The 17,447-nt window shown below is 40.3% G+C and overlaps 1 protein-coding gene across 2 annotated transcripts in view; it reads right to left on the bottom strand.

The window, feature by feature from the left end:
• Nucleotides 1-17,447, bottom strand: part of PACRG (parkin coregulated) — a 513,250-nt gene that overhangs the window by 184,669 nt on the left and 311,134 nt on the right. Inside the window, exon 5 of one of the 2 annotated variants that reach the window (XM_045058627.1) lies at nucleotides 10,753-13,484. The exons of the other annotated variant lie outside the window; for it this stretch is intronic. Coding sequence (XP_044914562.1) covers nucleotides 13,414-13,484 — 71 coding nt within the window. The 3' untranslated portion in view covers nucleotides 10,753-13,413. Of the gene's footprint in view, nucleotides 1-10,752; nucleotides 13,485-17,447 lie in introns of those variants that run through there. 2 annotated transcript variants of the gene reach the window in all.

Here is a 17,447-nt window from a genome sequence, read left to right as displayed (position 1 = left end):
AGTGGTGACCTCGCGTTCCTAGAATTGCAGGGAGGTTTTCCAAATTGAGACTGAAGCACACATGTGATTTTTGCTGCATGGAGAGCAGGGAAGAATTTACTGTAATAGACAAGGTACGGTAGTAAAGCCCTGACCTAAAGCAGCGGCAGGGGACACGGCTGGTAATGGTGGAGTGAAAACAAAGTTGCAAATGGAAAAGTAATAAGTTTGGTGAGTGCTTGAATTTCGGAGGGAAAGGGGAAGAAAATATGGAAAGATTGCAACATACGATTTTTTAAAGAAGCTGTCTTACATACAATCACAGATTTTCTTTGGCAATATGAAACATGTCACTGAATCCAGCTAGCTGGGCTGTCCAATAAAATGATAATAAGCAAAAAGGTAGAAAAACGATCAAGATGTCAGCATGTTTGTGAAGTGTTCTGCCAAGATGGTATTTTGCTTTCAGGCCAGAACGGTGACCTAAGTTTCATCCTGTGGAGACAAGGGACCGCCTACATTTATTAAATTTGTGCGTGTGGACAACTTTGGCCTCGAGCAGCATCACTTATGCCAAATCTAAAACTTAGGTAACAGAGGGTTATTATTAATGTTTCACATTACGAAGAATACAGCATTCCCAAACATCCAGGACATGGTGTAATTTGAAATGCAAACTCGTATAAGCAAAAAACAACCAAATTTTAAACAACGCATTTGGAGTTTGGATAAACCAACAGACAGGAGGAAAAACAAAAAGAATGAAAGCCCAACACATAAACGTCATCTGGAAAAGTTAGCACAAAGAAGTAATTAAGGCCGAGTCTTAATTCAGGACGTGACAAAGAAAAAGGCATACGTTATTCAAAAGCAATAAATCAAAAGAAGGGTGTATAAGAATATTCACCAAGGCCCATGAAATGAAGAAGGGCCTGGATGGAGGGGGGCACTTGCGTGAGGGATACACAATATAATGAAGACCAAAGTAGAAAAAAATTATGGCAAGGAAGACTTCGGTTAAATATAGAAAAGAATTTTATCAGTTAAGACGTTCAAAAATGGCATTAGTTACACTCTGGTCCTGTGAGTACCATGTGATTCAGGGGGTCTAAGCAGAGGTCAGATGCCAGTTTACTGAGAGGTGTTATATTAAGAGGCTTACAGAATATGGAGTTCTCCTTCTAACTGATATATTCAAGGAGCCTATTTGTCATCTATATTACATTTTGTGGCCTTGATTTTCAGTGCACCCCTGCCTTATACCTACAGTTAAAATGGATGGCTTTACTTGATATTCCTTCTATACATTTTCTCTCTCTCTCTCTCTCTCTCTCTCTCTCTCTCTCTCTCTGTGTGTGTGTGTGTGTGTGTGTGTGTATAAATCGGAGTCCTTCTCATTTTAAATTTAATCTTTCTGATTAAAAAGTACCTGAGTCCTTCTGATTTTAAATCTAATCTTTCTGATTCAAAAGTATGTGTGTCCTTCTGATTTTAAATTTAATCTTTCTGTCTACTAAAATTCCTTCTGCAGTTCGAATCATGATCATTGCTCTTCTCTTTCTTTTCTCTCTCTCTTTCTCTCAAAATAAGCAAATATTGCAAGCTGAAGATCTACCATGCCATAATCTAGACGGGATGACTGTTTCCTTGACCATTATTAGCAACACATCTCCCCCAAACTTACAAAAAGTAAAGCTAGTGTTTTTTCCTTCTCTCCGAGTTACAATTAATTCACATCTTTCAGTGGACAAATCTTACAAACTCTTCTTTCTGAAGTGCATTTCTTGCAATTGTCTTGAATCGTCTCAAGTTAAGTCCTGCTGACGATGAGGCCTTCTGTGCAAAAACTAACACTGTCAGCAAAATTGTCTTTCTACACAAAGAACAAACTACATGAAGAACTATACACTCTAAGACAAAATTTCTCACTTTTAAAAGCTCTCCATATTATCATGTGCAACTAGTTTTGTTTTTTTTTTTAGGTTGGAGTTATAAATTCAGCAAAACTCTATGCATGCTCTAACTACTATAAAAGAGTAGTAAATGAATATATAATGTATGCAATAAAAGCCTTGATTATTGTGTATGTTATCTATTTACGAAAACCCTTTATAAACTATAGCCAGGTGAAAAATTTCAAACTATTGCATAAACACTGAATTTGGGTCTAATTTTTATTCAAGAGCAGTCCCACGCATGATATTTAAAAGCATAAATCATGGTGAATAATTAGTATTGGACATTATCTCTTTTCATTAAGGAACAGGAATTAAAAAGAAAAAAAAACAACCTTTGGAACAAGCCACAGGTTTAGGGGTGTTATTTGTGGAACATGGCTGGTTTAAACACTGGAAGATGAAATCAATATATTGGAATGGCTTGTCTAATACACTGTAATGAGATAACTAATCAGGTGAGGCTGAAACTCTGAGTATTCATGAAACAGGGAAAACTATAGAAGTTTCCACTTCTTGTTCCTTTCTCCATTTCCATAATGTTATCACTGCCATTTCACTGACTGACTGACAATGTGCAAATTACTTAATCTCTCTGCTTTCATTTCCTCATCAATTAAATTGGATGGAGAATGCTTTCTTCCTCTTGGGTTTGTGAGGATTAACTGAGATGATTCTGAAAAGCATTTAACCCAATTAAATCTGATGCCATTTATATCTGGCACAGAGAAAACACTGAATAACTGTTAGCTGTTGTTAAGACAGTTAAATAACACACACACACACACACACACACACACACACACACACACACACAAACCACAACAATCTTGGGACAAATTAATAAGTAAATAATCCCATTAAAAATAGGAATAGCCACCTTAGAAATATAATTGGCAGAACAATTCCCTAATATGTATGTTATGAAAGATGTAGTGTAGACAAGTAATCAATTCTAAGAACACATCAGTTTTTAAGAGGAGATTTCTAACTTTCTATACTAGATTTGACAAAGATCACAGGCTCATGTCACAACACTGCATATTAATTCATGGCCTTGATAACAGAATTCTAAAAAAATGTTTATCTTCCTGTCATAAAACATTTCAAACAGCTAACCTTCTACAGAAGATACCATTTTTTTTCAACCACCCAATGAATGAGTTGAACGAGTTGCTACCTGAATATAGCAACTTATAAATCAGTTAACGATATTATGGGCCACTTTTTAAATTTTCCAAACTTTAAGCACTTTTTTTTTTCTGGTCGAACGCTTTTTGAGCCAAACAAATTATGTCACTAAATGCTAATAATATTAATTGCATAATTTCAGAGTCAATTTTACATTATACATATGCCAAAGATTTTCAACGAAGACATTAAACAGTAATTAGAACTTATCTTGCAATTACAGTCTGAGAGTGTTAATTCTTCGAATGTGTTAGATTGTATCTCACAGGTTTTTATAATGGAAATTCTTGCATTACAAAATTGTCATGTAACAGGCATGCTTGGTATATTATGCGTTGGGCATGGAAATTATTTATTTAGAGAAACTTAGCTATATCAATACTAAAATCATTTATATGCTAAGTGGTTATTACCCTAGAAAGGTTTTATTTGTAATGAATTATGCTTTCTTTTTAAAATATGGGAAACTAAGAGAAATTTAATAGTGCAATCAATTTTCTAGTAAAAGTGGGCAGAGAAGTCTAAGAAAAAGTAGATTGGTTTTCAGAATTGGTTCATAGAAACATTTTTCTAGAATGCACTGATAAATACAGATAAATGCCACATTTTAGACTACTTCACAGATAGTATAAGAACACTCGTTCCGTGACTTGTCAAGATTAGGAGAGCACTGTCCTCTGTGTAATCCAAAACCGTGCTTAACTCAAAACACCAACCTGGAAAAATGAATGAAGAGTGAGTGGCAAGGGTAATTTTTAATCCACACACCTACAGTGACTGGAACAATTGTTGGAAGAACTATGTGAATAGTTAGGATAAAAAGATAGTGGGGGCGCCTGGGAGGCTCAGTCGGTTAAGTGTCTGACTCTTGATTTCAGCTCAAGTCACGATCTCATGGTTTCTGGGATCAAGCCCTATATCGGTCGGTCTCTGCGCTGACAGAGCGGAGCCTGCTTGGGATTCTCTCTCTCCCTCTCTCTGCCCCTCCCCATGCTTGCACATGTGCTCTCTCTCTCAAAATAAATAAATAAGCATTAAAAAAACACTTGATTCAGTAAGTAATTCTGCTAGCCAATAAAAACAATCCAAATTCATCAAACGAGGAAAGTTTATTAAACAATGAGTTAAAAAAATTAAGTGTCAATTGCATATATAGTTTAGCAGCTACTAAGTACTTACTTTGTTATGTGAACACTAATTGCTTTGCTTTGTCTATCATAATAACTATAGCTGAACTGTTCTTATAATACCTATTGTATTCTACTCTCCCAATTTCACTGTAATGCTATCATTTTGTTCTACTTTCCTTATAAAGAACTAAAGTTCTACTTATTTAGGGTTATGATTTGAAATTTATTAGTCTGAAATGTAGATGTTTTGAAATAATAACTAAGTTTAGTTAAGACTGAAAGCTACAAATGGTTTCACAACGTTAGTTTACTGACTACCAGTGTTTCGTAAAGAACACTATAGAAATTGAGATACATCTATGTTTGCATGAGTAATGTATCTCAAAAATTTCTTTTTTGTAAAACTGCATGAGAATTCCCACAGTCATGCAGATCCTAGTTATCTAATTTGGGTATGCATTTTTGATGGATGTTAGTGTTATAATGTACCAAGTATTCTGTATTAGAGTCTTTAGACTGGTCTCTTCTCCCTTTATCATCTTGGTCCATGACCAAGAAATGGGTAGCTATGCTGGCTAAGAAGCTATAAGCAGGAAAAAAAGAGATTCTAGCCTTCTTAGAAAACAAATTGAACCATGGGGCACCTGGGTGGCTCAGTCGGGTAAGCGTCCGACTGTGGCTCAGGTCATGATCTCACAGTTTGTGGGTTCGAGCCCCACATTGGGCTCTGTGCTGACAGCTTAGAGCCTGGAGTCTGCTTCAGATTCAATGTCTCTGTCTCTCTTTGTTCCTCCCCCTCTCATGCTCTGTCTCTCTCTCTCTCTCTCTCTCTCTCTCTCTCTCTCTCTCTCTCTCTCCTTCAAAAATAAATAAAAACATTTAAAAAAAATTAAAAAAAAAAAAGAAAACAAATTGAATCAGTAATCAAAAGTCCAGGGCCAGACTGCTTCCCAGGGGAATTCTAACAAACATTTAAAGAGGAGTTAATACCTATTTTTCTCATACTGTTCCAAAAAATAGAAATGGAAGGAAAACTTGCAAACTCATTCTATGAGGCCAACATTACCTTGATTCCCAAACCAGATAAAGATCCCACGAAAAAGGAGAATTATCCCTGCAAAAATTCTTACCAAGATACTAGCATATCAAGCCCAACAGTACATTAAAAGAATTATTCACCATGATCAAGTGGGATTTATGCTTGGGCTGCAGATGGTTCAATATTGACAAATCAATCAACCTGATATACCACATTAATAAAGGAAAGGATAAGAACCATATGATCCTCTCAATAGATGCAGAAAAGCATTTGACAAAATAGAGCACCCTTTATTGATAAAAACCCTCAACAAAGTAGGAATAGAGGGAACATACCTTAACATCATAAAGGCCATATATGAAAAGACCCACAGCTAGTATCATTTTCAATGGGGAAAAGTTGAGAGCCTTTCCTCTACAATCAGGAATAAGACAGCGATGTCAATTCTCACCATTGTTATTTAACATAGTACTGGATGTCCTAGCCTCAGCAATAAGACAACAAAAAGAAATAGAAGCCATCCAAATCGGCAAGGAAGAAGGCAAACTTTCACTATTTGAAGACAACATGATACTCTATGTGGAAAGCCCAAAAGACTCCACCAAAAAATTGCTAGAACTGATGCTTGAGTTCAGTACAGCTACAGAATACAAAATCAAGGTACAGAAATCTGTTGTACTTTTATACACCAATAACGAAACAGCAGAAAGAGAAATCAAGGAATTGATCTCATTTACAACTACACCAAAAACCATGTTTCCTAGGAATAAACCCAACAAAGGAGGTACAAGATCTGTACTCTGAGAATTATAAAATCCTTATGAAAGAAATGGAAAAACATCCCATGCTCATGGATCAGAAGAACAAATATTGTTAAAATGGCTATACTACTAAAGCAACCTACATAGCTAATGCAATCCCTGCTAAAATAACACCCACCTTTTTCACAGAGCAAGGACAAACAATCCTAAAATTTGTATGGAACCACAAAAGACCCTGAATAGCTAAAGCAATCTTGAAAAAGAACAGCAAATCTGGAGGCATCACAATTCCAGACTTCTGGTTATATTATAAGGCTGTAGTAATCAAGACAGTATGGTCCTGGTACAAAAACAGATACATAGATCGAGGGACCAGAATAGAAAACCCAGAAAGGGACCCACAACTATATGGCCAACTAATCTTACACAAAGCAGGAAAGAATATTCAGTGGAAAAGCAGACGGTCTCTAGCACTTGGTGCTGGGAGAACTGGACAGCGACATGCAAAAGAATGAAATCGGACCACTTTCTTACACCATACACAAAAATAATTTCAAAATGGATGAAAGACCTAAATGTGAGACAGGAAACCATCAAAATACTAGAGGAGAACACAGGCAGTAACCTCTTTGACATCAGCTGCAGCAACTTCTTACTAGATATTGTCTGTCTATTGACAAACAAAAGCAAAAATAAACCATTGGGAGCTCATCAAGATAAAAAGCTTCTGCACAGTGAAGGAAACAATCAACAAAACTAAAAGGCAGCCTTTGTAATGGGAGAAGATATTTGCAAATGACATATCTGATAAAGGGTTAGTATCTAAAACAGGTAAAGAACTTACAAAACTCAACACCCAAAAACCAAATAATCCAGTTAAAAAATGGGCAGAAGACATGAAAAGACATTTTCCAAAGAAGACATCCAGATGGTTAACAGACACATGAGAAGATGCTCAATGTCACTCATCATCAGGGAAATACAAATCAAAACTACAACGAGATATGATCCTCACACCTGTCAGAATGGCTAAAATTGACAACACAGAGAACAACAGATGTTGACAAGGATGCGGAGAAAGGAAACCCTCTTACACAGCTGGTGGGAATGCAAACTGGTGAAGCCACTCTGGAAAATAGTATGGAGGCTCCTCAGAAAGTTAAAAATAGAACTACACTATGATCCAGCAATTGCACTACTAGGTATTTACGCAAAGGATACAAAAATACTGACTCAGGAAATACATGTACCCAGATGTTTATAGCAGCACTATCATCAACAATAGCCAAATTATGGAAAGAGCCCAAATGTTCACTGACTGATGAATGGATACAGAAGATGTGGGGTGTGTGTATGTGTGTATGTGTATGTGTGTGTACATATACACACACATACATATACACACATATGCAATGGAATATTACTCAGACACAAAAAGAATGAAATCTTGCCAATTCCAATGACATGGGTGGAGCTAGAGAATATTATGTTAATTGAAATAAGCTCAAATAGAGAAAGACAAATACCATATGATTTCACTCCTATGTGGAATTTAAGAAACAAAACAGATGAACATATGGGAAGACGGGGAAAAAGAGAGGAAGGCAAACCATAAGAGACTCTTAACCATAGAGAATGGTTGATGGAGAGGAGGTGGGCAGGAAGATGGGCTAAATTGGGTGATGGATATTAAGGAGGGCAACTTGTAATGAGCATTTGGTGTTGTAAGTGATGAATCACTAAATTCTACATCTGAAACTAATATTTTACTATATGTTAACTAACTGAAATTTAATAAAAAAATGAAAAAAATACATTTTGAATCAAACCGACTTAAATGTGAATCACTTTTGCTCCTGAGTGACCTTGAGCAAAACACTAAAATTTTCTATGTTGAATTCTCTCATCTGTAAACTGGTCTTAATACTTGCTTTATATGTCAGTTGTAAGGATTAGGTTAGGGGATACACAGGAAAATCCCAGAGTGAATAGTGTATAATGTTCACTCCATTCGTGATAATTTCACTTCCATGTTTGAGACAGTTGATACGTCACTCTGCAAGTTGGATTAGACTAAAATTATTTCATTAAGTCACATTTTTTACATTTCTTGATCAGGATGCTAATAGCGGGTCACAGTTTAATTGGCAATGCTTTTTCTTTCTCAGGACTGCATAAAATATAGATTATCTTTAACACTCGATTACATCTTAGATTTGATGATATTTGGTAAGAGGTTTTCAAACATGTTTTTTGAAATGTACTCTAGGGAATAACTTTTTTTTTCCTATGAAGACTTGGTCCACAAGGAGATTATACTATGCACACTGCTTTTATCAATGGTTGTGAGGAGGAATGCCACTGGATAAGAAAAAAGTAGATTTAAGGGGCACCTGGCTAGCTTAGTCAGTAGAGCATGGGACTCTTGATCTGGGGGTTATAAGCTTGAGTCCCAACCTGGGTACAGAGGTTACTTAAAAGAAATTTTAAAAAGATATATTTGAATGCCTTCTGGCAAAAAGTGGAACTAGATTAGAGGGTAGCTAATACTCTATGTTTCACGTTTTTAATCAGGTGAACTTGCTGCCAGTTTTCTGTGTTAGGAATTTTTCTCAAGCTATTGATCACGACTCCAGAATAGAAATTGATGATAGGAAAGTATTTTTGCTTTATAAGGCACGTGAGTTTGTGGAGATCAGTAACAGATGCTTCGGTTTGACAGCACATAATCATTGTTAAAGTGGATCAATGAAACTTCCATTCACCTCAGCACATTAAATAAAAGAAATCTGTGGATCAGAACTGCCTCAGAACCACCATTCCTGGCAAAGCAATTTACATTTGCAGAGTATTTGTCGCTCAGGTTTGAATGTAGAGTCTGTTTTTTAAGTCATGGCTGTGGCTCATTTCTATTGTGTGACCTTAGGCAAGTCATTTGATCCAATTCTTAGCTTCTTTATTTGTAAAGCAAGGATAACAATTCCAAAAATAATGCTTCCCTGTCCTTTGTGCTGCTGGCTTGTGGGAATTTGGGGTAATGCTGATGAAATCACTCAGGAAATGAAATCTACTGTCTGTGACAAGGAGCCATGTGGTAGAGTAGAGAACACTACAGGCCAGTAGGCTGATCGAATTCTGCTGGGGATGCCATTTTTTTCTTACTGGCTAATCTTCTAAAAGATGTATGGAAATTAACTTCTTGATTTTGTTCTCTGCTTATATATAAATCACTGAATCAGTAGATAATGTGGCTCAACTCTGAAGTGACAATTAAAGTCTTTAAACTCCGTGTCTGTTACACTCATTCAAGGTTTTACACATCCTCAGTCTTCTGTGAGTTTAACATGGGAGTGTAGAGCTGAGTTACCATCACAAAATGTTTAAGACTAATTCTGCAACCTCTTGAACATATATTTCAAGATCCCAGTCATGGCCTTAGTATCAACTTCTGGAGGACTTCTTCCAAAGACGTGATTGAGATTCCTGTTCTCTTATTCTTCAAACACTAGTCTAGGTACTGTCATGAAGGGACTTTGTAGACAGAATTAAGGTTACTAGTCAACTGACCACAGGCCCCATGTAACCACACAGGCCCTTAAAGCAGAAAAGGAAGGCAGATGAGATGTGGCAGAAGGGGAGTCAGAGATACCGGAAACAAGAGAAAGACATGATCGGCCATTGCTGACTTTGAAGATGAAGGGGCCATGAACTAGGGAAGGTGGGCAGCCTCTACAAGTTGAGAGCTACCCTCTGTTGACAAACAGCCAGGAAACAAGGACCCCAGTCCTACAACGACCTGGAACTGATTTCTGCCAACAACCGGGATGAGCTTCAAAGTGGATCTTTCTCGAGCACGTCTGTAAGAATTCAGCGTGGCTGACATCTTGATTTCAGTCTTGTTGGAATCCGATCATATTCCCCCAGCAAACCCACTGGACTTCTGATCTACAGACCAGTAATATAATGGGTGGGTGCTGTTTAAGCTATTAGGTAAGTAGTAGTATGCTACGGTAGGAACAGAAAACAAATACATCATCCATCATACCCCTCTCTTCAGCAAATATTTACTGAACCCTGGAACTGCCAGGAACTGTTCTTAAGCTAATGATAAAGCAGTGACAAAGAAGCAAAAGTCCCTGCCTTCCTTCATGGAATTTCCATTCTAGTAACGATACTGAGATATGAAAAAAGACCCCAGCTTCTGGCAGTTTGGTCCCAGTAGGTCTACTAGATTAGAGAAAGACTGGGTCTGTTAGGCTGCCCTGGTGATGGAGAAGACACCGGATGGTGTTCTGCCCTTCATGGCCCATATCATATGTATTTGAGTGGGCTCTCAAATCCACTTGGTTGGTAGCTTCAGGACTAATAATCTCAAATACTCTTTGGCTGGGTTTGTAAATACAATACACATACCATAATGCAGTCCTCAGTAAGGATTTAGCACACATTACATACAAAGGTGTTCCTAGCAAAGATTCAGCAAAAATTGCTCATAAAATTCTAAGAGATAGCTGATAACAATATTTGGTGACTATAGTTAACAACATCGTGTTGTGTATTTGAAAGTTACTAAGAGTAGGTCTTAAAAGTTTTCATCACAAGGGGAAAAAAAGGTAATTATATGGGGTGATGGATGTTAAATGAATTTATTGTAGTAATTATTTAGCAAAATACATTAAATCGTTGTGTTGTACACCTGAAACTTATACATATGTGTCAATTATATATCAATAAAACTAAAAACAAAACAGAAACCAGATCAAAACACAAAACGAAACCCAAACCCCCTCCCCAAAAATAATATTTGGAGGTTGCCTGCACAGAGAGAGTCTTCTCAGGATTTTCCCAGGAATGGATAGTGTGCAGTGAGGACTAAGGAAGGGGACATTCCTATTCTTCTCAAAGAAGTAAATGATAATAGGTGATTTGAAACTTTGTTCTATTTCTTCACTGTTTCATTTACTAAGACAAGGCGCTAAACCTGAGCACCCTCGTCTTGCCGTCTGAGCCATCTCAACGGTCTACCACCACATCTGGGTCTTATTCTTCCAAATCCATGCCCTGACCTCAGGGTCAAGGTATTGAAGAGTGCAGAAGGTGAGGGTGAATGGTCATGAGGACTGACAGCTGGCTTTTTGCTTCAGGGTACCGGAAACCACCTTTACTCTCCAGGTCTGCTGTGGAGGTGCCCGTTGATTCACGCGCGTGGGGTAAGGCCGTGAGGAAGTCTGCGGCGGATCTGACAAATGGAAAATGGCTGCATGCAGCACCCTTTTAATCTCTTAAGGATTTTTAGGAGACTTTGCCATGTTGGCATATAGTAAGCACTCAAGAATTTCTTTTTCAACGAATCAATGAATATGTACGACGTGGTCCTCTCTTCGACATCTCTTAAATAGCCAGTAAAAACCACATTGTGCTCTAAGCTTTTGAAGTTAGCCTGGTGCATTTGTTGTTCTAGAGGTAGTGAGACCAGCCTGAAGGTGAGAGCAAGAAGGCCCAGCATTCCTCAGCAATAACAGAAAGGTTGGCGGGTGTATAAATAAAGGTGCGTGCCAGCAGGTTTCGGCGGACCTGGTACCACGCTCCTTCTCCTCATTCCACCGTTGCCTAACATCTTCATGGAAGTTGCTTCTGAAATTTTAGTTGTTCATCACAAAAGTATAAATCTTGTACTGCTTCTCTTTGAGTATCATCATTCTGTATTTACAGATTTGAGGAAACTTTGAAAGGAGAACATATATTCCACTGTTTCTAGACAGACCCACATTCGCATTCATCTGATTAAGTGGTTGTTTACCATATTTATAATATGTAAACACACTCACATACAAGCATGTATAATATTCATTGATTTCTGCTAGAAGAACTACAAACTTCTCAAAACCCTTTCTGTGCATAAATAAATATCCAACTTGCCTACAGGTAGAAACAAAGCTGAAAATAGCGGGAGATTACTGGGTGCTAATCCTGTTATTATGACCCAATTACATTCTTGCTTGAAAATGTTAGTATTGTATTAATAATTAGCTTTTTAGAGGCTGATAAAGATCACTTCAAGGCTTAAATAAAGTTTAAGATAAATGCAGGTTTACTTGGGGGAAGCAGTGGCGAAGGTGTAAGAGGCATGTAAAATCTAAGCGTCGCTGAATGGAGAGTCATGTTTGGTTCACCGCCATCTCAAAATGGATGTAAATGGGCTCACAGAAAGCTCATGTTAAAGTACTGTATTTCAAGGGGGAGAAAAGCAAATTGATCTTGGAAGGAACCGAAGAGAGTTTAGTCATAACAGCGTTGCCACCATTACTTTTTTCTTTATTACTCGGAACATTAATTCAAGATGTACCAGAGAATACAATACAGAAAGCAGGCAGGCAAAGGAATGTCAATACTATTTGCAATTCTTCTAAGGAAATATGTCCATTATATTTTTCAATCCTTCTTCATCGATGGTTCAGCTTATGCTGAGCTATATACATTCCATCCTGTCAGTGTGAAAAATATAGATTTTTGAGGAAGACAATAAAAACGGCAAGCTGATTTCACACTAAGTGGAAAATTCCTCCTACAGTTTTGTGTTTGGCTCAAGGAAACCAGCACCGGTGTGTCAGGGAGTTGAAATAGGGCTCCCCACTTCCAGTGACCTGGGCCCTTCGTCAGCAGCAGGTCTGCAGGAGTATAAGGGGACCAGGTCCCCAGCTGGACAGAGGAGGGCTTCTAAACCGAGCCCATATGGGGGGGAGAAGACAATGAGAATTCTTTGAAGGGCGCTCTCTCTGTGCTCTGCTGGTAGAACCATCTGGAGAGCCCTGAACGTGTTCCCAGCAGTGGGGCAAAATGAAATCCTGGGGCTCCGTCATGGTTGAGGATCCAGTAGAGCCTGGACAGGAGAACTGAGGGCCTGGGCTTGCACCCCTAGAGTTTTTGGTGCCCAAGATGGGCAAGTATATTTTTCACATAGGAGGGGGTGCCAATGTGGGGTCATTTCCAGCCTGTGTAACAGTGCTTCCCTGAAGCACGGGGATCCTGGACACAAGAAGCTGAGGGGAGTGCGGGGAAACTTGGCCTAGTTGAGGGAAGAGGAAGGCTGAGGGCGGAGAACATTCTGGATGGAGAGCGACTGCCCCAGGGCAAGGATCACTGAGGACCTGCCAGCCATGTTCCCCAGGACAGAATCTGCCTTAACCGGCACCTGGCCCAGGGAGTGGGTGTGATGCCACCTCAGGGGAGCGTCAGGTTGAAGAGCTGCCCCTCTCCTCACCGTCGTCGGCTGCCCCAGCCTGGCAAGCTAAGGGACAGGACCTCTGGAGACAAGATGTGGAGGATGATGACGCACCCGCAGAGAAATGGAAGGGAAATCACCCCACTCCTGGTTTCCACTGCAAGCTTCCAGCACAGAGCAGATTGTCGCGGGGGTAGTGGAGAATATCTGAGGGCAAATTAAGTTCAGAGTTTTGATCAATCTGTTAAAGAAATGATTCTAAACATTGAAATTGTGTGACTCAAAGTGCCTTTGATCTTATGAGTGAGTAGAACAATTAAGGCCCCTGTTAAGTTTTATGCAGCCAGGGAAAGGCTCCCCCACTGAATAAGGCTTAGTTTTTGTCTCCAATTCCTTTTAAACTTGCCTTTTAATTATGTCATGAATAGTGACTATTCAACGTAACAATTACACTGGTGACATTCTTATTTTCTCTGCAATGTCCGCATGGAGGCCGCTAAAAAGTCATTTGTTGGTACTGGTGGAAGATTTGCATATAAAGGAAAATGAGAATGAGGACTTAATTATCTACAAATCCATAGATGATATTTTAGGTGATTTAAAAAGCACAAATTATGATCTGGCCGAATATAGGAGTCTCCTTAAATTAAAGCTTCAGAAATCACTACGCACTTTCTTGCCCAGATTAAGTTAAACTTTCTGTTGCAAAAATAGAAAAGAACACTGTTTTCTCTTGGGCGAATATTTGCATGCTTGCTCATTTGGGGCCCATCTTGAGCTTTTAAATACATTAAAGCATATTATACAGATTTCTCTCGGCATGTCTTAAAGGCCTTTGCTGAATTGGTGGAAATCTCCTATTCAGCAATGTGCCAGCGTCAGGCTAGCAGTGGGGATGTACCGGCCAAGGACTGCGAACCAGCTGGAAGCACATCCTCCTGTGTGTTGATCTTTTCCGGACTACCTCAGAGTGGGTGTGAGGGCTGACGGCACACAAATTCCGAACGTGGTTTGGCAGGTTGAGCAAACAGCCAGTTGTCCCCACCCTCTCCCTGCCTCTGGGCCCCGGCAGCTAGATGAGGAGAGAGAGGACAGAATCTATACAGCAGGAGAGATGTTAGCAAACCCTAGGGGGGGGCGAGCAATTTGTTCTGCTAGTCACAGCCAGGTCAGGGAAGCTTCCGGAGAGGACGTGATGTCTGAGTTCACTTCTGGAGGAAAAAATGTGTGCTAGCTCCTGAGAGTCCCTGGACTGGGATTAGGATGCTCACTCAAGGTCAAGCCCATGGGTGTAGGACACACGGCCCACTCCAGCAAGAAGGCAGTGGGGCCCAGATGGCCCCTTTCTTTCTGCACAAACAGCAGCCCTGTTACAGCAGGTTAGAAATGATTAATGGGGCTTACCTACGCAAGCCCTTCTAGGTAACACCGAACTTGACATAATCTGGGACTAGGGTGATGCTCCCGGGGCATGGGTTTGTCTGCAATTTGGTGTTCTGCTGACAGTCTGACCCCTTTAGGTAAAGTTACCCAGGGGGTTGGAGGGGAGGCGCTGTGGCTAATGCAAGTGAGCCCGGAATGTGCAGGATGCCAGGCAGACGCTAAGATTCGGAAGGATTCACACAGAGAAGCTGCAATTCTAAAAGCCATCTACAAACTGAAAGGAGTATCTGTCTTGGAAAATGGTTGGGATTTCAACAGACCATTAGGGCAGACAATTTTCAGTCAACCTCCAGATCAGGCCTTTGGATTAGAGAAATACTCCAACCCTCTTCTGAAATGACATGAGGAATCCAGAGAAGGAACTAAAACTATCCACCGGGAGGAGGAGGAGTTGAACAGTGAAAGTTTCTCTCCGATGGAGTACTTCCGTGAGTAGGGACGGTTAACATCCAGAAAACAAATTTCGTATTGTGTTCCTGACTGCTGGTCTATAAAAAAGGATATTGATTCTTGGAAATTTATGTTGCTCCTAATCACCTTGCCAAATCATCATATTAATTCTAATAGATTTCACTTAATTTTCTCCGAAGGACCGCCCACAACCACATCGATACAGTTTTCTCCACAACCTGTGAGGCAGCCAGTAGACGTCGTGTCTCCCTACTGCCTGCTGGTTTGCAGAGCTCACGTGACTTCACTCACGTTCCCTCCTCCCTTCCCCTCACGTCATGCCACTGCCACCCCCACAGAGTGACCCCCTCGCCGCTCCCTGCAGGTCAAGGAGCTCTTTCCAGTCTTCCAAGCAAACTGCTTTCCAAGTTAAGGAGACTGAGGCACAGAGTGGTTGTGTGACCAGCAAAGGTCACACAGCTGGTTAACCTCAAGCCAGGGTTCAAACCCAGGAAACCGGATGCCAGAGGCTTTGCTCTTGAACACTATCCTATTTCTTGTGTTTCCATGTACTGTTCTACCTGTCCTTGTGCACAGTCACAAAGTGGCCCGACCCCTTGCCCCACAGGCTGGACAGGGATGAGAACGTGTGTGAGTGGTGCAGTGCACCGCCCTGGGTGAGTCCCTGGGTCCTCCGAAAGGCTGGTGGCAGCAGCCCCCTTGGGTGATTCCGGGGTTCCCCATGGTAGCACCCCGAGCTGGGAAGCATTTGCTTCCCCTCTTGGCTTAGTTTGCAGCATTACCGAAGGAAAACGAGATCAGTTCCTTGCCACCTCCTGTGCTCACACTTTCTTAGATCCTTTCTTAACTAAACAAACCCTTTTTGCTGAAAGGAAAAGGAGTAGCACTCGTGGAAAGTGGGAGTCCACAGTCAGTTATGACAACTGCGAGGGAGTGGAAGGCTTGCAAAACCTCTAACTTTGCTTAGAAGGACGGGATTTATATCTCCACGCACCCTGGGAGAGAGGTATACAGTCTGTCCTGGGCCGAATAGTGTCCTCCCAAATTCACATCCTCTCTGGAACCTCCGAATGTGGCCTTATTTGGAAATAGGGTCATTGAGATGTAATTAGTTGAGATGAGGTCACACTGGACTAGGGTGGGCCCTTAACCCAACCTTTACAAGGACTTCTGTGCTTTTCAGAAGGGAAGAGACACAGAGACAGACACCCAGGGGAAAAGGTCACGTGCAGGTGGAGGAAGCGACTGGAGTGGTGCATCCATGAGTCAAGGTAGGAGCGAGAAGAGAAGCATGGAATGGATTCTTCCCTAGACACTTGGAGAGCGTGGCCCTACTGGCCTTGAGTTCTGGCCTCCAGAACTGTGAGACAACTCATTTGTTTTTTAAGTCTCCCAGTTTGGGCAGCCCTGAGAAACTAATACCCAGCCTTCACAACTGGATTCTGATTTTCTTGGTCATCAAGGTGCCAGGTCGTGTATTTCTAGATACGGGTAGACAACTCTGAGAATAACTTTTGCCTCTTGGCAGATGCAACCAGGGAGGTCTATAAGAAGAACAGATACAGGGGCAATTTCTAGTATGTGCCTGCCCCTAAAATGGGCTTCTTACAAGTGAATTGGGTTAAAAAAAAAAAAAACAAGAAACCTTGAACGAAGCAGTATGAGTGAAGAGAAAATTTATTCAGTAAGCATTTGTAGATTTCAAAATGGTAAGGCCATCTGACAGGCTGAGCACATGCAAGGTACATCTGTGAGGGCAGAGAAGTCTTGACTTTTCTTAGGATGCTTTGTCCCCTAGGGCTGCTCTCAGACAACCACAGAGCCATCGGTGTTTGCAGATATGTGGGTCCTCCCTCCCCACCCCCGGAGATTTGGAAAGCTGTGCTTATAAAAATGAATGCTTGGAAGAAAAAGGGACCTTGAATTTGAAGAAATGAAAGTTGAGAGGTAAGGAAAGTTTTATATATATTTTTTGAAGGCCTGCTATTTGGGAAAGGGATTAGACATTCAATGTGCTTTAGATTAGACAGGTAAGTTGGATAGAATATTAGACATAGACTTCAATTCAGTGTAGGACGTGCCTTTCCTTTCAGAAGTAGAATGGGTTACTTCGTGAAATAGTGAAGCTACTAACTTAGGACAGAACTGAATAAGCGAGTATTGGTCATGCAGATTGGGTTAGCATATCAATTCAACACAAATACCTATTAAGTACCTAATTCTTCTAAGTGTGCTATACCCAGTCTGCACAGGAGAAAGGAAACTCAATGTGAACATTTTGACCTTGTAGAACTTATGGCGGAATAGGGTAGTTGA

The sequence above is a fragment of the Felis catus genome, chromosome B2 (assembly GCF_018350175.1).
Source record: "Felis catus isolate Fca126 chromosome B2, F.catus_Fca126_mat1.0, whole genome shotgun sequence".
Taxonomy (NCBI): domain Eukaryota; kingdom Metazoa; phylum Chordata; class Mammalia; order Carnivora; family Felidae; genus Felis; species Felis catus.
Note: the sequence above shows the minus strand (reverse complement) of the source record. Positions and strands in the feature narration are given on the sequence as shown.